Here is a 20,361-nt window from a genome sequence, read left to right as displayed (position 1 = left end):
CAGCTAACTGTTGTCATGGTTACCTGTGTTTTCAGGCGCTGGTGGCTGAAATCGAGCAGAATCAGACCAAACTAGACGAGTGCCAGACTTACTCCAAACAGTACTGCACCTCCGTCAAGGTGAGAGTCCGTCGGTCCGTCCGTCAGATGAGTCTGGTTTACATGTCAGTAAATTCCCATGATGCATTTCTTCTGTAGGATTATGAGCTGCAGCTGATGACCTACAGAGCGTTTGTGGAGTCGACGCATAAATCCCCAGTGAAGAGGAGGAGGATGCACTCTTCGTCTGACGCCATCACTCAGGAGGTAACGAGTCGTTCTCGGTACAATCAATACAAATTATTGTATTGATTGCATATTGATATTACCTGAAGTTTCCCCGGTGAGTCGTTGTTTTCTGGTGAATTTGTTTCCAGTTCATGGATTTGCGGACGCGCTACACGGCGTTGGTGACGCTGACCACCCAGCATGTGAAGTACATCAGTGACGCCCTGAGGAGACTGGAGGAGGAGGAGGTCCGACCCGCTTTTACCCCAGTGTCCGATCCGATCCGTTTGCCTCTCATGCTAACACTTCCTCCTCTCATCCCTCCATCCCTGCAGAAAGAGGTGGAGGAGGAGAAGCAGGCCAGAGTGGGCCAGGTTTCTGAGCTGCTGGGCTGGGTCAAAGGTCTGCAGGGTCGGACCGGCGGCCCCAGCGCCGAGTCGTCGCTGGCGGCGCAGCAGGTAGCTCCCGGCGCCGTAGCGGTGAAATGTTGTCTGGAAATGGCTGCTGATCCGATCTTCATGCGTTTCCTCTGAAGGCCATCAGCGAACAGCTGGCAGGGAGGAAGGAGCAGGTGGCTGAGGCCATACGCAGCACGCAGGGCTTCCTCTGCTCCAAACAGGCCAGCAAGTACGATCAATAATCAGCTATAATCACATGATTGATTAAAATTAGCTCAGTCATTTCCATTCTGATTAGTATGTTTTGTTTACAGACTTCATAATCCTTTTAATTTTCAATCTTTGTGGTTTTTATTTCCTCTTTTATTTTTTTATTTTTGGGTTCTTGTGTTTAATTTTTGATATTGTTTTGTAAAAAAATATGAAGTTTTTTACTAAACAGATTGTAAATGTGCATTTTTATCATTAAATTAGTTGAAAGTGGTACCAAAACGACAATATTATCGTTTATCGCAATTATTTCTGGATCAGTTTATCATCCAGCTAAAGTGCTTATTTGTTATTGTGACAGGCCTAATTGACACACAGTTTTAAAATGTCTTTAAAATTGTATAAATTAAGTTGGTCTTACATTTTGTCTTGGCAGGACTATTTAACCTTGACCATTATATATATATTGTTTGTTTGTTTGTTTGTTTGTTTTTAACTTTTCTGTCAGGAAAAAGCTTAAGTCACTCAGACGTCTTCATTGCGTTCTGTGAATCAAGGCGATTGAGGCTAATGCTAACCAGCTGCAGATATATCCTTGTTAGCTAACTGCTTTTTTTCCAGTAACGCTGTAAGTCTAAAAAGCTGATATTTGCAGGTGAACTAACTTATCCTCTAACTACTCCAGTAATTGTAGTCATTGTCCAGGTTTGGAAATTGAGCGAAAAGTTCAGGTGCCTCATTTCTCTACTGTTTAAAACAGTTTGAGGGACTTTTTTGCTGCTTTGAAACCTCGGTATCGTCATTAGATGATGATTTTCTTCCACTGTAGCACAGAAAACACGTTTTAACAGTTTTTTTTACATGCAGAAACATTTCTGTAACTCTTGGTCCTGCTGTTGTTCCAGGTTGTCCCCGGAGGAGCGCGCCGCAGTGGAGGCTCAGCTGGACAAACTGACGGCCACCTACAACCAGCTTCTGGACAGCTCCACCCAGCAGCTGCAGCAGCTGGAGCAGCAGCTGGCCAGAGAGGAGGAGAGAAAGGTAGATGTGCTGAAAGCGAGGCGGAGAGGCTTATGACAGAACCATGCTCCGGTTAGGGCAGATTCAGGAGAAATTACTGAGGTTCTTTTAAAAACACGCGGCTTTGAATCTCAACGCGCTTGCAGGCTAATGTTGAGTTTGTGGGTCGGCGAGAGTCTGTGTGTCAGCATGTTGTGTGTTCACAAAGAAAACACCGCCATTGATTCGGTTTAACAAACATCACAGACGCTGTTCAGACACGACTGGGGGATTCAAAGCTGAGGAAGAAATTTAAGATCCACCAGGTTTTATCTGGATGACGGAGTCTGAACCGCGTCTCTGCATGGAGTGATCCATCCTCACCTCATGAAAAACCCGCAGTCCTTCCTTTAACTGCCAGATCGTTTCATCTTCATTTTCATCATCATCATCATCATCAGAAAGCAAACACATGCTGAGCTGCTAACATCCAGGGCCTGAGTGGTGCAGCAGTAGATGCTCCAGTCATGACAGCAGTAAAACGCTGCAAAACACAAAGTCCTACCAGGTAGCCGAGTTCAAATATCTTGGTACACTTGAAATAAGACAAAACTAACTTATATGTAACTGTTCAGCAAGAAATAGGAGATTATATTGATTAAAAAGAACTAGTTAGATTAGTTCACTTATAAGTAAGCATAGCAGCAGTATAAATTACTTTTTTATTTTAAAAAGTAGTTTGTAAAGTAAAATAAACTACTAGTTATCAAAAGTTTGAACTACTTTATGAAAGCAGTTTGATAAAGTATTTTATCAAACTGCTTCAAAGTATTTTGATAAAAAAAATTATCAAATTAGTACATTTCTAGTTTTGAAACTAATAGAAGTTTCTAGTAGAAAAGTATTAGTTTACCAGTTTTCTTCAGAACTAGTCCTTTTGATCAAATGTACTATTTTAAAAACTACTACTTTTCTATCAATATTAAGGAATTAATGACTTAAAACAAGCTCATATATCCTAATGAAAAGTTATTTGTAAGTTAGTTTTATCTTATTTCAAATGTAAGATATTTGCACTACGAACTAGACAAACATACTTGGTGATATTTTGTTTTTGCAGAGTAAAAGCAGCAGAGTGATGCATCATTAGAACGTTGATGCATCAGAGTAGAAACACCTTCACCCTCATTTCTGTTGCTGCACAGTAGAAAACCTGAAACATCCCAGCATAAAGTCAAAGCTTCCTGCTTATGTTTATCCGTGTATGTGTTTAAATCTGTGAAAATGTTCGTCTCCTGGTGTTTGCAGTTTGTTGCATCAGTCATAATCAGTTTGAATATGTTTGAGGATGTACTTCCTGTTGATTTTTAAGAAAGTTTCTTGAAGTTTTTAAGAAAAGTTCTTAAAAGTCAAAGCTTCCTGCTTACGTTTATCCATGTATGTGTTAAAATCTATGAAGTGTTTGTCTCCTGTTAGCAGTTTGATGCATCAATCACAATCGAATCAAATGTGTTTGAGAATTTAGTTCCTGGGTTATTTTTAAGGAAATTTCTTGCAGTGAGTCAGTGCACCTGAAGGCCAGCTGTGCAAGGCACCAACAAAAATACTCACCTCACCATTTGAGCATGTTGTGTCCAGATCACAAGAGTGTGTGTGTGTGTGTGTGTATGTGAGAATGGCATTTTATGTTTCTTCTAATGCATTTTATTAATGTGTGAAACTTTAAACCAGCGTTTGTGCTTGAAACTCACTAACAGCTGCCAGAGGATAAATGTGGACATCACAAGCCGAGGATCAGAGAGAAAAATGGAAACTGAGGAGAGTTTTTAGGAATCAGGTCAGGGATCAATCAAGGCCAGATGTTTTTTAGCTTTATCGTTCTCCAGGTATCTGTCTAAGCTTAGTGTTTAAAAGATCAGAAGAATGCAGGGTCATGTCAGTGTGGAGGAGCTAACATGCAGAAAGCTAACAATCAGCTTGTCAGCTGTCGCGCCTCGCTCTGCCGAGCCGATCCGAGACGAGCCCGGACGGTAAGTAGCGCTCGCTTTCTCTCTTACCGGTGCCTGTTAATTTAAACAGCTTTTGTTCTTCCTCTTCCTCTGATTTGGTCTCTTCCTTTCTTCTGTACTTTTGCATTTCCACTCTGACTTTAACTTCTCCTCATTGTGGGCTTGAATGTTGCATTAAGTTTGTCTTTAAATCCTTAAATTGAATTGAATTAAATACACTCCATTGTTCAGAAGATACACCTGGCACACTGCTCTTTGTGTGTGAGAGAGTGTTTAAATAAATCATTAAAGTCCAAAATTAATGCCCTTCATACCCACAATTGCTTATATGTAAAGCCACTCTAGAGCTTTTTCTGCATGTCTTGGTACAGTTTGCTTCTTGCATGCTTTGCGCTCGGTTTAGATTAAGTTCCAGCTAAACTGTTTAATACACAGAATTTGTGGCAAGTGGTGGTGGGTCTTTTTTTCTTATTTCCTTATATCTAACTAGTATTATAACACAATAACAGAATAGTAGTAGTAATAGTATTATTTAAATCAGTCTGAACTGGATATTTGTTTCCGTCCTTTTTCAGAACCAAGCTGCCATTGGAGGCGTGATCGACCTGGGCACCGTGGAAACCTTCTCGGTGTTTCAGGCAGCCCAACGGGGTCTCATCGACCAGGACACCTGCAGTGTTCTGCTGGAGGCCCAGCTGGTCATGGGTGGATTTGTCCGACCAGATGCAACGGGGGTTTATTCATTGGATCATGGTCTAACTGAAGGCCTCATTGATGCTCACACCTGTCAGTCACTAGCTGAACTTGAGAGTGCCATGGAGTTGATAAAGCAGTCTGTGGGTGACCAAAAGCTTTTGCCCGTAGCTGCAGCCATGGAGTCAGGGTTGATCACAGAAGAGGTTGGACTTCGTATACTTGAACTTCAGATGAACAGTGGTGGACTCCGAGACTCATGTGGGAAAATCATGAGTTTGGAACAAGCAGAGGATATGAGAGTTTTGCCTTCCAGGATCTTAAACAAGCTTTACTCTAGAATTCAACACAAAGAGTTGCTCGATCCAAACACAGCTGAAAAGGTCAACATAGAAGAGCTGAAGCTGCGTTGTATTCCTGATGACGACTCGGGTCTCCTCCTCCTTCCTGTCAAACAGCAGCCTGGAGGAACCGTTTGCCTCCGATCTGGTAGAAAAGTTGGCATCTTTCGCGCCGTCCAGGAGGGACTGATCGACCGGGCGGTTACCGTGAGGCTTCTTGAGGCCCAGCTGTTCGCCGGTGGCATCAGTGACCCACGTTCTAGCCACCGGCTGACAATTGGTGAGGCTGTTCGTCATGGGCTTATGGACCAGGATTTAGCTTGTGCCATGTTAGCACGACAGCTGCAGAATGGGGGGATTCTTGACCCGCTCAGTGGGCAACGCCTGGATTTAGAGGAGAGCATTCGCAGGGACCTTCTCTCCCCTCGTTTGGCTCTGTTGGTTCTTGAGTCTCTTTGGACTTTCACAGGACTCCTTTGGCCTGAATCTGGAGAGCTGATGCCCATTGCAGAGGCTCTTCAACAAGGGCTGATATCAGGTGATCTAACAAGAAACATCTTAAGACAGAGACATGCCATTGGGGGGCTGTACAGTGCAGAAACCCTCAAAGTGTTACCCCTTAATCAAGCTACAGAAGAAGACCTTGAACCTGATGTTGTAAAATGTCTCCGAGACATTCATATACCAGACGTTCTCTACAACATGACCCAGTCTGGTACTCCATCTCTAAACCGCCTGAGCTGGGGATCGACCAGCTCCTCTTCTCCGCCTCTATCATCTCCTACAGGCTTCATGTTGGAAGCTTCACCAAACGATAGGGTCGATCCTGAAGTTCAAGCCAAAGACAAGCTTCTCTTTCACCTTATGACTCACAGCTATGTGGATGCACATTCTGGAAAACGGCTTGTGCTCCTTGACCAAGATCTGGTGCTTGTTGTTAAAGGCTCTTGTTTGGCTGCAGGAGAATCGAGTGAAGCCGAGTCATCAAACAAGTTGGTTGGAGATAAATTGCTGACATTGGGCAGTGGGGAAAATGTTAGAATGACAGATGAAGCAGAACACAGCTCTGATCTGGAAATTTCAGTAGATAACATTGAAATGATGAATACAAGTGACGGTGGAAAGGACATCAGATTACCACCGAAGTTACCTGAAACCACAGGCAGAGACGGCCTTTCTGATCCTGAACCTTCTGTTTACACAAAAGTACATAAAGAAAAAGAAGAAGAGTCCAGTTTGCAAAGTGAAATGATTTCATGGAACTATCAAGATGTAATAAAACACAAAGCCAATGCTGTAGGTGAAACCATTCCTCAACATCTAGAGGTCAAAGATACAATCACAAAAACATCTTTTGAATTGGAGGAAGGCATTAAAAGTGGCACACAGCAGGAACAAATACCAAAAGTAAAAGAAAGTAAGGAGATAAATCTGAGAGAGGCTCAAGAACTCAAAGGTACAAAAAGTTCTCCAACCGATTTAGCAAGTGTGTCTGAAACAGACGTTGACTTCAAGGGATCAAAGACTGCGGTGGATGAGCCATTGATGGAGGAGCGAGAGGAGAATGCCGAGTTGGAGAGATTGGTCCTGGAGCTCAAACAGGGAGGTCTGATGACAGAGGATGGAGAGAAGCTGCTGCCAGATGAAGCAGTAGCTCAAGGTGTCCTTCCTGGTCATACAGCAGTTAAATTGATGGCTCAGGCAGGCCTGTTTGGGGGATTCCTAGATGCCACCAGTGGAGAGTCGCTGAGCTTGGAGGAAGTGATGCAGGAGGGCTTACTAGATGAAGATCTTATGTGGGGTGTCCTGAAGTCGGATAAAACCCTTGCCGGTGTTGTGGACATCGAGAAAGGTCAGATCTGTGGGGTGAGGGATGCAGCTCAGGCTGGGCTCATTGATCCTAACACTGCTGCTCGACTCCTAGAAGCCCAGGTTGCATCTGGAGGGATTGTCGACTTACGCAGGGATAAGAAAGTCTCTGTCACTTTAGCAGCAAACCTGGGTCTAATTGAAGAAGACCAAAGAGAGGAACTGATTGCTCTTGAAAAGGCTTTCAAAGGAAAGGATACAGACTCTGCAACCAGCCTCAGAAAGGCAAGTTTACAGCTGCAGATGGAGGGTGTTGTCGACCCTGAATCCAAGTCTACAGTTCCTTTAGAACAAGCAATTAAGAAAGGGTTAATTAGATCTGATGAGGCCTATCAGGTGTTGGCGAGACAGGTGGCTGAAGGTGGCATAATCCACCATGCTTCAGGAATGAGACTCTCTGTCTCTGATGCTGTAGATAGAGGACTAGTGGATCGGTCCATAGCTCCGGGGCTTGAGGAACTAGAATGGATCTATCGAGGAAAAATCAGTGCCTCAACCAAACCAGAAGCAATTGCTTTCCAGGCAACAACTGGAGCTATTTTGGATCCTGACAGTGGAGTTAGGCTGACACTGACAGAAGCTGTGTCGAAGGGTCTTCTAGATGACAAGATGGCCACTGAAGTCATGGCTTCTCCGGTGGTAACGCAGGGAACAATTGACCCAAAAACTGCACAGATTGTGCCTTATTCAGAACTTGTGAGTCAGGGTAAGATTGATATTGAAACAGGCAAACGCTTCTTGGAGGTGAAGCCCTTCCAAGGTGTTCAGGATAAGCAATCCTTGGAGACCCTGACCCTGCCTGAGGCTGTTGCTTTGAAGTGGGTTGATCCAGTTCCAGCTGTAAGGTTGCTCCAAAGCCAGGCAGACACTGGTGGGATCATTGATATCTACACTGGAGAGAGGCTCCCACTGCCTGAAGCCGCTGCCAGAGGTTTAGTAAGTGGTGATATGGTCAAAGAAATAGCCACCAACCAGTTTGTCAAAGGAGGTTTGGTTGATCCAGCAACTGGACAGCGAGTGTCAGATCTTAGTGATGCCATCACTTCCCAGCTGTTGACGAGAGACCTGGCTTTGGAGATCCAGGAGACGCTAAAGGAAAACTTTCCAGATGATCATTTTACAACTGTTATAGCTACTGGGCCAAGAATTGACACTCCAGCAAACATGTCTGCAAACACTAGGATGTCCTCAGGATCTACATCTTCTGTTAGAGGTCTAGAAGTTACGTACAGTTATGACGAGACGTTCAGAAGTGAAATTTCAGATCAGTCACTGTTACATCCTGAAGATGAGATGGTAGCAGAAATGGAGCCTGAACAGTCAATGGATCTGTTATCCAAGTTTGCATCTAATGTTGAAAAAAGAATCCAGCAAGCCATTCAAGAGATCCTGCCACAAAAAGTGGATAATCGCCATCAACAAGAACCGAGTGAACAAATGGAGACTGAGGGTAAACAAGGGGAGAACTTAACCAGAGGTTCTGTAAAAGAATCCACTCAGGTGATGATTGATCATAGTGAAGAGGTCCAAAAAGAAGATGGCCAGGAGCCAGAAAAACATGAGTACATAGAAGGTGGACCCACTGAGAGCACAGTAATGGTCCATCGTGGGTCTGAAGATGTGAAGTCAGAAGAAATTATAGTCGACAGAGAAACCAAAGATCCCAGATGCTTCCCAGGATTTCCAGCAGGGAATGAGGGCCTTAAATCTTTGCAGACCAAAAGCAGCACTGATGTGGAGCAGTCAGATCAGTTCTCTTCTTCTACAAGTAAAGAGTCAGACAACAAAAGCAAAAAGAAGAGGAAGAGTAAAAAGAAGGCAAGAGGGAAAGAAGTAGAAACTGAAACTCATCTTCCAGAGATGAAACATGATCTTCAAACTCATCAAACCAGTCCAAAAACCAAAGAGACCCCACCGGTTGCTCCTGTTGCCACAGATGAAATCACATTAGATGCAAATGTGCAGAAGTCAGACTCCTACCCTCCAACTGCTACTGACCCTTCCTCTGATGAGAGAATGGAAAGGACTGAAGAGAAAGTTGAGACTGAAAATGTTTTGGTAGATCAAGAGCAGGGAGAGGTTCTTCTTGAACCAAACACTGAGATGGAGGAAGATGCAACCAGGACAATATTAGGTAGAACTCCAGAGAAGGTTTACATGAAGGTAGAGGAAGAGGAATCAGCGATGGAGCAGGAAGAAGTTTCTCTTAAACCAAACGCTGAGATGGAGGAAGTTGAATCTAAAACAATGTTACTAAAGTCGTCACAAGAGGTTTCTAAGCAGGAAGAGATAAAAAAGGAATCTATGGAGAAGACTTTGATTGCTAAACAACTGGAAGTGCCAGAGGTGCAGAAGAGCATAGAAGCAGAATCTCTGACAAAGTCAAGTCTTAAAGAGGATGAAAAAGTGGCCTTGATTCTGAAAGCTAAAGAGAGCATCCTTAAGAAAGTGTTTGAGAAGGGAGTGAGTGAAAAACAGGCAGCCCAGGAGCTGGAGGCGCTGAGGAAGAAGAAGCAAAGTAAAACGGGTGATAAGAAGACAGAAACTAACAGTGAAGAAGGTGACGCTGACAGGAGCAGCTCTGCTCTACAGAAAGACCGTAAAGACCAAGTAACTGTCAAAAAGGACCCTGTGGAGCTGCAGAGAACCCCTGGAGATATTCCTGCAGTTCAAGAGATGCTGGGAACATCTTCAAATGAAGACATCAGGGCTAAGCAGAAAGATGTTGAGATTCTTCCAACAGTCTCAAAAAGTAAGAGAAGCAAGAGGAGCAAAAAGCTAAAACCAACTGGAGATAAAGCTGAGATGGAGAAGGCACCCACAGATCTGAAAGATCCAACATGCGCCACAAAATCTCCTCCTGCACCAGAGTCAGACGGCACAGTTTTGAAGGAATACTTGAAGGTGAGCACTGATGATGACCAGGTAGCTGGAATATCTACCAAGAAATCAAAGAGTCCAAAACCAACCAAATATCAGCCTGAATTGGAGAAGGTAAAACCAGATGGGAAAATGGCTTCTGGCCTGAAAGATACAAAAGTGATCTCAAAATCTGATGTAAAGCAACAGCCAGAAAGCAGAATTTTGTCTGAAGCTGGGAAGTTGAGCACTGACACTGATGATCATTCAGTTGGTACAACTACCAAAAAACCAGAGAGTCTAAAACCAACCAAAGATCAGGCTGAAATGGAGAAGGTACTGCCAGATGTTGAAGATCCAAAATGTACAACAAAATCACCTACTGAATCAAGGTCTGGCAGGAAAGTTTTGACTGAAGATGTCAAGATGAGCACTGATAATGATGAGTTAGTTACAAAGGAGACAAAGAATGAAAAACCAACTGAAGATCAGCCTGAGGTGAGGAAGGTAAAACCAGATGGGAAAATGGCTTCCGGCCTGAAAGGTGCAAAAATGATCTCAAAATCTGGTGCAAATCAACAGCCAGAAAGCAGAACTTTGTCTGAAGACCTAAATGTGAGCACTGATACTGATGATCGGTCAACTGGTGCAGCTACCAATAAGACAAAGAGTCTAAAACCAACTTCACATTTGAAAGATCCAGAATGTACAACAATTTCAGCTGCAGAACCAGAACCGGACGGAAAAGTTTTGACTGAAAATGTGAAGGTGAGCACTGATGATCAGTCAGTTGGTGCAGCTACCACGAAGTCTAGAAGTTTGAAATCATCTGAAGATCAGCCTGAAATGGAGAAGGCAACTTCACATCTGAAAGATCCCAAATCTGCAACAAAATCAACTGCAGAACCAGAATTGGACAGCATAGTTTCGACTGAAGACTTGAAGGGTATTAATTATCAGTCTATTGTTGCAACTACCAAGAAGTCAAAGAGTCGAGACGATCAGCCAGAGGTGGAGAAGCTAAAACCAGATGAAAAAATGGGTTCTGACCTGAAAGGTATGAAAATTACCTCAAAATCTGATGTAAAGCAACAGCCGGAAAGCAGAATTTTATCTGAAGACCTAAAGGTGAGCACTGATACTGACAATCAGTCAGTTGGTGCAGCTACCAAGGAGCCAAAGATGCTAACTAAACATCAGCCTGACGTGGAGAAGTTACTGTCAGTTCTGATAGATCCAAAATATATGACAAAATCAGCTGCAGAACTGGAGTCAAACTGCACGATGTTGACTGAGGATGTGGATGTCAGCACTGATGATGGTCAGTCAGTTGGTGCAGCTAGCAAGGAGCCAAAGAGTGAAAAACCAGCTGAGGATCAGCCTGAGCTGGAGAAAATCACCTCCAAAGGAAAAGGAGATTCTGACCTAAAAGACATGAAAACTATCACAAAATCTGGTGCAAAGCAACCAACAGAAAGCAGAGTTTTGACTGAAAACCTAAAGGTGAGCACTGATGATGATCATTCAAAGGGTCTAACTACTAAGGAGCCAAAGAGTGAAAAACCAGCTGAAGATCAGCCTGAGTTGGAGAAAATAACCTCCGATGGAAAAATGGATTCTGACCTAAAAGATCTAAAAATAACCTCAGGATCTGATGCAAAGCAACCAGAAAGCAGATTATTGTCTAAAGATTTAACTGTGAGCCTTGATACTGATGGTCAGTCAGTCGGTGACCCTGCTAGACCATCAGATGTTGGTAAAGTCGATCAGAAACACCCTGAAGGAGTCAAAAGTCTCCAAAAAAGTCAGATCGAACGAGCTGCAGGATTACACTTAGACCAGAGCGACTTGACAGATTTATCTCAGGAGGTTTCTAGCAAACAGGAGAGAAAGTCCTTGGCTCAACCTGCTGCTCTTGACCCACATTCTGAGAAAAGCCAAAGGAAGGAAACCCTGCAGCCACCTGCAGCTGAAAGCTTCGATGTTTCTGAATCTTTAACAAACCTGCAGCAACATCTGGATTCTCCAGAAACTGCTGCTTTATCTAAAGAAGATACTTCAATTAAATCTGAATCTCTAAAAGTGACTGAGGTGGATCTGAGCAATGAGACCCTAGAAGACGAAGAAAAAGTTTCCAAGAATCAAGAAACTCTGTCGACCAAAGAGGAAGCACCGTCCACAGGAAGCAAGGTACGATGATGCTCTGTTTAGATGTGACTGCAGATATAAATATCTGTTACTCTTTGGATGTAAAAATGAAAACTTTGTCTCCCTGCAGTCATCATTATTGCGTCAGGAATGTCTTGAACATGACCAACGAATCATAGCGCTGCTCTCCATGGTCCGACACGTTGAAGTCCGACTGAAGCAGCAGCAGCAGTCGGTGGGCCGCAGCCTCATCACGTTGGACGGCATCATCAACCGGACTGAGGTAAAATATTTTGCTTGGTTCCAATAGTTAGACAAGCAGTTTATGGATTAAAACCCAACAAAATCAATCAAACGTTTGTTTTCCTTTTCTAATCCTCTCGTCAGACGCTGGACCTTGAACTCTCCAACTTGGAGCCTGAGATAAGCAAAGAAGTTGAAGCTGCAGAGCGACTGTTGGAGCCCAGACCGACCGACGTTCCTCCGCAGCTGCTGCTGGCCTTAGAGAAAGATGGGCGGAGCTTAGCCCGAGCTTACGAAGCGGCTCGGTCGCTCTCCGAGAGCGTCCTGCAAAGTCTGCGGGACCACAGAGACTCATGCAAGGTAAGACATCCAGAAAAAACAGCGCATGGAAGCGGCAGCAGAGGCTGGATGGCTCAGATGTTGGTTTGAACTCTTTCAGGATGCGGTGGCAGCTGAGCAGAAATGTTTGGGACAACGTGTGGACAGGCTGCTGTCCAGGTTGAGTGAGACAGAGGCTCAGATGGACGGAGACACGGCAGGGATGGAGGGGACCCAGGCTGGGCTCACACAACAGCTGGATCTCTGCAAGGTGATCTCATACAAACATGGAATATATGGAGATAAATTGATGCCATTAAAAAAATTCAAAATGAAAAACAAAAGATTTGAAACTGAAGAAAAATTTTAATCTAAAAAGACATTTTAACCTTTCAGTTTCAAATCTTTTTTAGAACTTCAGATATTCAAAACTGTTTCAAGAACTGTTTTCAATTTTGAGATTTAATTTGTTTTTAATCATTTTTGAAACAAAAAAAGATTTGAAAGTTGAAAATGTTAAATTTTCAATAAATTTTTTTTCCACTTTCAAGAATTTCCACAGGTTTCTAAATTATTGTTCAGTTTAAAAAAGCATTTTCAGTATCAAAATATCAATATTTTTGGACAAACTTTATTGCCTAATTTAGTCCAAACGTCTGTGTGACTTAACCCTCCTGCACTGACCCTGCATGCGCTTCTGCAAGGTTTTCTTCGTGTCGTTTCTGGGACTGACGGTATGACGGGAAAAAACCAACTGCTTCCACCATTATTTTTCCCCCCTGAGTTAAATGTTACGGTGCTTAGATTGTGTGTATTTAATGTTTACGATGTTTATTCTTTCAACTGATATATTTGTAGTGATTATCTCAGATTCTCTGATTTGGGGTAACATTAGCTAGAAGCAGGAAAACATCAGGATCAGTAAGTTTGTTGATGGCTCCTGTTTACAAAACCAAACTTAATCAGGAAAGGTTTTACGACCACAACAGCTTCAGTGTGTTAGTGGCCCAGATCTCGTCCCAGTTAAGAATCTGACAGGTAACATGCCTCAAGGTGATTTGTAGACATTTTTTAAAAGGCTAACTTGTTCTTTGATGCGAGAGATGTTGCTGAACTGTGTTTTGCTCTTTCCTGGTAACGAGCCCTGAGGTTTTCCTTTCTCTCCACCTGAAGGAACTCCAGTCTTCGCTGTCGACTTGCTCCGAGGAAGTCAGCAGCCTGGTCTCCGACATCCAGCTCTTCATCTCTGAGCGTGCTCAGGACCTGGCCCCCGAGCAGAGCAGGCGGCTCCTGGAGCAGCTGCAGCAGCTGCAGACGGCCTTCCACCACACGTCGGGCCGAGCCGAGGCCTGGGCCGGCGCTCTGACCGCTCAGCGCGGCAGGGAGGAGGAGGAGAGGCGGCGCCGAGAGAGGCGCAGGGAGGAAGAGGAGGAGGACAGAGAAAGGAAAAAAGCGAGGGAGAGAGAGGTTTGGAAGGAAATGAATGGGATTCAGTTGTTGCTCTCCTCGCTTTCACCTGCATTTAACTCTGAACAAGCTTTCAGACTTCATTTTTTACCCACTAACCTCCATTTAGTCCCTTTACAAACCATCGAAACCTGAAGGATTATTTTGTTTCTTTTAACGGTTGTGTGGAGAACTTATGAACCCTTAATATCTTACCAGAGGTGGAGAAAATACACAAATACTTAAGTAAAAATAGAAATAAACAACAAAAATGTACTCTAGTAAAAGTACCACATCAACATTTTAACTTGAGTAAACATAAGTATCTGCTTTTAAAAATACCTAAATTATTGAAAATAAAAGTACTTGTTGATTATATTCTCTAGAAGATGTCAAACTCGAGGTCTGAGGGCCAGATCAGGGCCAGCAAAGCTTTTTATGTGGCCCTTGACTCTAAAGGGCCTCATAAATTGAATCACCAATGATGTAAGAGAGCAACAGTTGCTGGTTGTAATTTCCAAACGATTTTGACACTTTATAGAGAGAAAATGGTAAACTTTTAGCTCAGGGGATTTAAAGGTTAAAGGTCATGTCAGAACAATTAAAAAAAGCTCTGAACCAGTTCGGATGTTTGGAAGGGAAGAATTAAAAAGTCTCTTCTCTCTAAAAACCTGATGGCAGGTTAGCAAAGCTTCATCTGAATGAAGGACCAAAGTTCCACGCTGCAGAGCTCTGGCCTAGTCAAAGTCCGGACATTAAACCTGAAAGACCTTAACAGGAGCGTGCAAATCCAAATGTTTGTAAACCTGAATGAAATGAAGTCATTTTGGTAAGAAACTGTAAGAAAAGGATCAAGTTTTGGCTCCAGAAGCCGTTCTCTACACAACCCTGCTCCTCTAAACCCCGACGCTGCCGCTGCTCACTCTGTGTTTTTCCTTCCCTGCACGTCTGTTGTGAAGTGTGTTGTATTAACCTGTTTGCATTGCTCTTCCAGATCGCCACAGAAGAAATCGCTTGCATCACCGCGGTAACGACTATACAAAAAAATGTCTTTCTGGCTACGGCGCTTCACTGTTCTTCCTCCTGTCTCACTCTGAACCCAGAGGAAGAGGAGGAAAAACGGCAAACAAACAAATACATGTTTGATTTCTCTTTGTGTTGAGTGTTTTTAAGTCTGCGTGTGTGTGAGTGATTTCTGGACACAATCTGCTCAAAGCTTGGCCAAGTGTGCACTTCATGAGTTCTGTTTAGCTGCAAATGCCAGAATCAGTGAGGAAATGTTCAAAACGCTTTTGTCGCCCTCTGCAGGTCAGGTTGATGATGTCGGATTCCTCATTGTTTAGTGTGTGGTTCTCTGTTGCCTCGTCTCTCTCAGGTGGTGCAGCAGCAGAAAGCAGAGTGCTCTCAGACACTGGAGGGCCTCAACGCGTGGTTGGCCGGAGCTGCAGGCCTGCTGGCCAATCAGAGGACTGGACCGGAGTCAGGTGACGTCAGCGCCCTGCAAGAGAGGCAGAAAAAGCTGAAGGTAAAGAATGACAGCTCACACTGACATTCTTTAAAGTGCTTTATACTAATTAAAAATGCACAGTTTTGTAATAAAGTGAAATCTAAGATTAAATTTGGAAAACATTAGTTATATTGAAACCAAACATTTTCATTCATCTAATAGAAATTTTATTTCTCACTGATTGAAGTTACATCAGACTAAACTTTTCTTGTTCAAGTAATTTAGAATAACTAATTCATTTCTATTTGCAAAATGTCAGAAAACTTAGCATCAACATTTTGTGAAACTTTCTTTCCATTTTGTGTGTAAACATTTAACTTGATGAAGCCCAGTTACCTTGACAAGATTTATTTGTAATGTTTCAATGTGACAAATATTTATTATTCTTACTGCCTCAATTATAAGAAATATTGAATTATATTTCATACATGAACAAAGTTATTAAAAATTTGGGATTTCTTTTGTTAAATTAGTATTTTGTTCTTGGACCAGTCATATCTGTGTGAAAGAGACATTTCAAAGTAAAATCTGTATATTCCAGTTAACGATTAATCGTTTTAGTCCTCGTTTGATTTCCTTCCTGGCTCCAGGAGGTGCAGAGGGACCTGCAGGCGAAAGCCGACGGCGTGGCTCAGGCCATCCGGTCGGTGGAGGAGTTTCTGGCAGAGAAAGGAGGCAGTCTGAGCGCAGAGGAGAAGAAGAACCTCCAGGTGGCGCTGGAAAGACTGAAGGAGCAGTACGCCGCCCTGACAGACTCGACCAACACGTCGCTGTCAGAACTCGACGACGCCATCAGTACGACCGTACAGCAGAACACGCAGAGGGTGAGAGCCGAGTCCGAACATCCAGGATGATGCTGCACTGCAAAAGACAAGATTTTACCTAATATTTATGCAATTTATAGTGCAAATATCTTAGTACACCTGAAATATGACAAAACTAACTTACAAGTAATGAATTTTGAGACAAAGTTGTTTATGTACATTTCATACAGGTTTTCCTAAATACTTTGTTTTATTTAAATAATGAATGCTTAAAAAATAGTCAGTGCTTAGTTTATTGTTGAGCAATAAACTAAGCACTAAAACTAAAAGTTTTAGTTTTCAAAATAAAAGTTTTGATTTGTAAAACTTTTGTAATGACTTTTACTTAGTCTGTATACTCCGGTTAACTAATTGATTACTTAAGCAGTTGACGATTATTTCATTGATTAATCACGATTAATCATTTAATCGTTTACGCTGCAAAAACAGAAAATCTCACCAAGTATCTGTGGAGTGAAAATATCTCACAGTTCACTTGAAATAAGACAGAACTAGCAAGAAACAGGAGCTTGTTTTGAGTCAATAATTAACTAATATTGACGGAAAAAGTTCTAGTTTGTCTGATAGATTATTCACTTACAGCTGTAAAAAATGTCTTGTCATAAGTTAGTTTTATTTTAAGTGTAGTAAATTATTTCCAGTAGAAACTAGACTAAAACACTTGGTAAGATCTGTGTTTTTGCAGTGTATTCTGGTGTTCAGTCTTTCCTTCTGGTCTGCAGGCAAAAGCGGTGGAGGAGCTCCAGGAAACCCAAAGCCAGATCAACTCCCTGCTCTCCTCCTTCAGCCAACTGGACCGGATCGCAGCGCCGCAGGATGTGCCGGACTCTTTCGTTTCACCACCGGAGGGCGCTGTGGAGTCGCACACAGAGATGCTGCAGGTTGATTCCTGAACTTTTACTGTTAGTTTGGTATTTTCAGTAATGTCACAGTTTTAACCGGTGAAACTCGACTGTCCGCTCGCAGTCGGAGCTGCAGCAGCTCCAGGCTCAGCAGGCGCAGCTGCTGCAGATCAGCCAATCAGCTCGCTCCCTGCTGGAGCAGCCTGACTCCACGGTTCCCCCCGAGGAGAAGCAGCGGCTCCGGGCCGCCCTGGACCGGCTGCAGGCCCAGCACCAGGACAGGCTGCACAGCTGTCAGGTATAAAAAATACATTTATCATCTTTTCATAAAAAAAATGCCTGTGCTCTCATTTCACCTCCTGATTTACCTTATTTATTTTTGGACCATTAATCATGGGGTCAGAAGGGAAAAAATATATACATCTAAACAACATGTCTGACATATTTACATATTTGTTTGAGCTAATCGTATATGTTTATGTCTCAAACCTGATTATTTTTATTATTTTTAATGTATTATTTACTAATATTATTTTTATTAATTTATTATTTACAATGATATAATTAAATATAAATTATAATGTATTTTTTTCTGATTGTTACTTTTTATTTTGTTATAGATATTAAAATTGTTTTAGGGTTACAAATGAATAAAAAAATTTAAAAATATATTTTGGGAAAGAAGGAAAGAATTAAATTAGCTGATAAAGAGTTTAAGTAAAAACATTTAATTTACTCTATACAGACATTAATTAGTTGTTTTTATTTATAGTTTTTATTTTAATATTATTTAGGTTTCTTTTTTGAAGAAACTTTTCATTCTTTTTACATTTTTGTTTCAAACTATCAATCTACAAAATTATTGTAAAGTTAAACAGACAGAAAAATAAAAATTAATTTGTATGCAATTTATTGACATATTTATTTTAAAAACAGATTTAAGTGAAATTTTTACTGATATTACTTTCTTTCTCTCCTGGGTTCCCATAGATGTACTCATCCTATTCTGCTGATTTAAGTCTTGTATTATATTTAATATTTTTGGTTTTAGGAGCGTCTGAGGAAATCTGAGGCTCTGCAGGACGAGCTGACCAAATTCCTCCAGGAACACGGAAACCTGGGCTCCTGGCTGGAACTAAGTGAACAGGAGCTGCGTTCTTTGGGGGAAGGAGAAACCGACGCGCAGGGCCTAAAGGACCGGCTGGAGGAACACAGAAAGGTGCAGCAGAAACTCCTCAAACAGATTTCACTTCATCGTAACGCTTTAAATGTTTATGAGACGGATTTAAGACTAAACTTTCTCAGGTTTGAGATTATAAGCTTCGCTCTGTTTCCTGAAAATGAGTCAAATGTCCAGAAAGGCTGCTGGTTTCTGAGAAGTAGCTCCGATTAGCAGCACTTAGCCAGGATGTTTTCCCCGTTAATCATGCATTAAACCTCCGATAAGCTATCAGAGTTCTCCATCTGCTGCCAAATAGTTTGGGATTATTTTCCTAAAATGCCTCCAAATTGACATGTTTGTGTTTTCGTTAAATCGCATTTTTCCCACACTGATCCCCAGACTTTTGCTAATTCAGGATTCGTACTGATGCTTGAAATCCTTAAATCTTTGAATTTCAACTAAGCGATTTCAAGGTTTGGAAAGTTTTTTATTTTCCACTTTGTATAAATGAGCACGAAGGTCATTTATCTTAACATTATTTATTTGTGTTTTGTTTCAGTGAAATTAATATTTATTATGAATTAAAGTCAGCTTATCTTTTAAATGTTAAAGTTATTGAAATTAATTTTTTATTTTGTTAAATTGGTGTTTTGTTCAGTTGGGTAAGAGAGACATTAAAACATAAAATGACCTTTCAGGTGTACGAACCTTTAAATGTCGTCTTTGAGATAAATTCAACGTAAATGTGTTTCTTCCCAGCTGGGTGAGGATGTCATCTGCCACAAGGCCGACCTTCGCTTCGTCTCCATCTCGGGCCAGAAGGTTCTGGACTCTGTTCAGGGCGCTCTGGAGCAAGCTGGAGGTTCTGACCCGGCTCTGGACGGCATCAGGCGGCTCGTCTCCGACAAGCTGCAGGACGCCAACCACAGATACACGACGCTGCACACCAAGGTGAGGCGCTGCGCCGCGCCACGTTCTGCTTCTGGTTTTTTCTGACTCCGTTTGAATGAAAACGTTTGGTTCAGTCGACAGAGCTGGGCGGCCGGTTGGGCGGCCTGTTGGAGCGGTACCAGCAGTACCAGGACGAGGTGGTGTCCATTCATTCCTGGCTCAGCGCTCACGAGCAAAACCAAAGCATAGCCAAGTCCAGCGGAGACACGGACCCGCAGAACCTCCAGAACGCCCTGCGGCAGGTTCAGGTGCAGAACGATGGCTTCACAGAGCAGGAAGCAGTTCCTCCAGAACGTCAACATCGCAGCTTTTAATTCACTCATCGTTCATCAGCCTGTCATAACAAATTCTGCTGGACGATAAATCGTCCCAGAAGTTATTGATGACATTCAGTCAGCGCAGTTATAACAGCCAATGGGAAGAAAAAGACATTTTCAGCAAAATACAGGAGCTTAAGTAAATAATTCCTTAATATTAATGAAAAAGTACTAGTTTCACTGGTGTGTGTGTGTGTGTGCAGCTGGTGCAGGACGAGCTGGCCGAGCGCTCGGTCCAGCTGGAGAAGGTGAAGCGAGCAGGAAGAGATCTGGTCAGCACCGACGAATCTCCATCTCTGAAAGCCGTTGACATCCTCTGCGCTGCAGGTGACGCCATCTTCCCGACGGACTCTCTTCTTCTTCTTCTTCTTCCTATCCTTCTTCTTCTTCTTCTTCTGTTTCTTATTTTTCTTTTTCTTATTCTTATTCTCCTCTTCTTCTTTGAATTGAGTGGCTAAGCGTCTCTTTACTTCGCAGACGGGTTGGAGAAGCGGTTCGGCAGCCTGTCTGCGTCGGTGTCGGAGCGGGCCGAGCAGCTGCAGACGGCCGTGGCCCAGTCCGTCAGCGTCCAGGAGGGCCTGAAGGGCCTGCTGGGCTGGTTGGACCAGCTGGTTCTGAACCCTGGACCGGTCCAGCCCACCGCCCAGGCCGTGCAGGACGCACTGACCCAGAACCAGGTAGGAGCTGAGGGGGTTAAAAACATTCAGCAGAGATAAAACAGTCAGAACCGATGGGGAGGAGGCCACGTTTCAGTTTTTATGAAGCTTAAATTCAGAAATATGAAGATTTCTGATGATTTTTGCCTGTAACAAACTCAGGAAGTCATGTTGACCCTTCACAATAAAACTTTCTGCTGGATGTACGTGAAGAAATTTACTTTGTACTGAAATTTACTGGATAGCGTCATCCACATCCATTTAGCAGATGAAGCTGTTCTTCACTCTTTTCATTGCAGAATG

General features: G+C 42.8%; 1 protein-coding gene across 11 annotated transcripts in view; it reads left to right on the top strand.

The window, feature by feature from the left end:
* macf1a (microtubule actin crosslinking factor 1a) overlaps nt 1–20,361 on the top strand; it is a 209,887-nt gene that overhangs the window by 109,865 nt on the left and 79,661 nt on the right. For 10 of the 11 annotated variants that reach the window (XM_088010500.1, XM_088010494.1, XM_088010493.1 and 7 more), the window contains 20 exons: nt 36–119; nt 198–305; nt 416–514; nt 602–724; nt 802–893; nt 1,780–1,915; nt 4,458–11,834; nt 11,923–12,075; nt 12,180–12,395; nt 12,475–12,624; nt 13,527–13,820; nt 15,175–15,324; nt 15,897–16,130; nt 16,853–17,011; nt 17,097–17,270; nt 18,024–18,191; nt 18,894–19,085; nt 19,160–19,333; nt 19,606–19,729; nt 19,880–20,079. In XM_088010500.1, the coding sequence (XP_087866626.1) occupies nt 36–119; nt 198–305; nt 416–514; nt 602–724; nt 802–893; nt 1,780–1,915; nt 4,458–11,834; nt 11,923–12,075; nt 12,180–12,395; nt 12,475–12,624; nt 13,527–13,820; nt 15,175–15,324; nt 15,897–16,130; nt 16,853–17,011; nt 17,097–17,270; nt 18,024–18,191; nt 18,894–19,085; nt 19,160–19,333; nt 19,606–19,729; nt 19,880–20,079 (10,407 nt within the window). The remainder of the gene's footprint in view (nt 1–35; nt 120–197; nt 306–415; nt 515–601; nt 725–801; nt 894–1,779; nt 1,916–4,457; nt 11,835–11,922; nt 12,076–12,179; nt 12,396–12,474; nt 12,625–13,526; nt 13,821–15,174; nt 15,325–15,896; nt 16,131–16,852; nt 17,012–17,096; nt 17,271–18,023; nt 18,192–18,893; nt 19,086–19,159; nt 19,334–19,605; nt 19,730–19,879; nt 20,080–20,361) is intronic. The other variant, XM_088010501.1, reaches the window with a different exon arrangement.

Source organism: Poecilia mexicana, unplaced genomic scaffold (genome assembly GCF_051168715.1).
Source record: "Poecilia mexicana isolate PSO_F unplaced genomic scaffold, ASM5116871v1 scaffold_11, whole genome shotgun sequence".
Lineage (NCBI taxonomy): Eukaryota > Metazoa > Chordata > Actinopteri > Cyprinodontiformes > Poeciliidae > Poecilia > Poecilia mexicana.
This window is presented reverse-complemented; position numbering and strand designations above follow the sequence as displayed.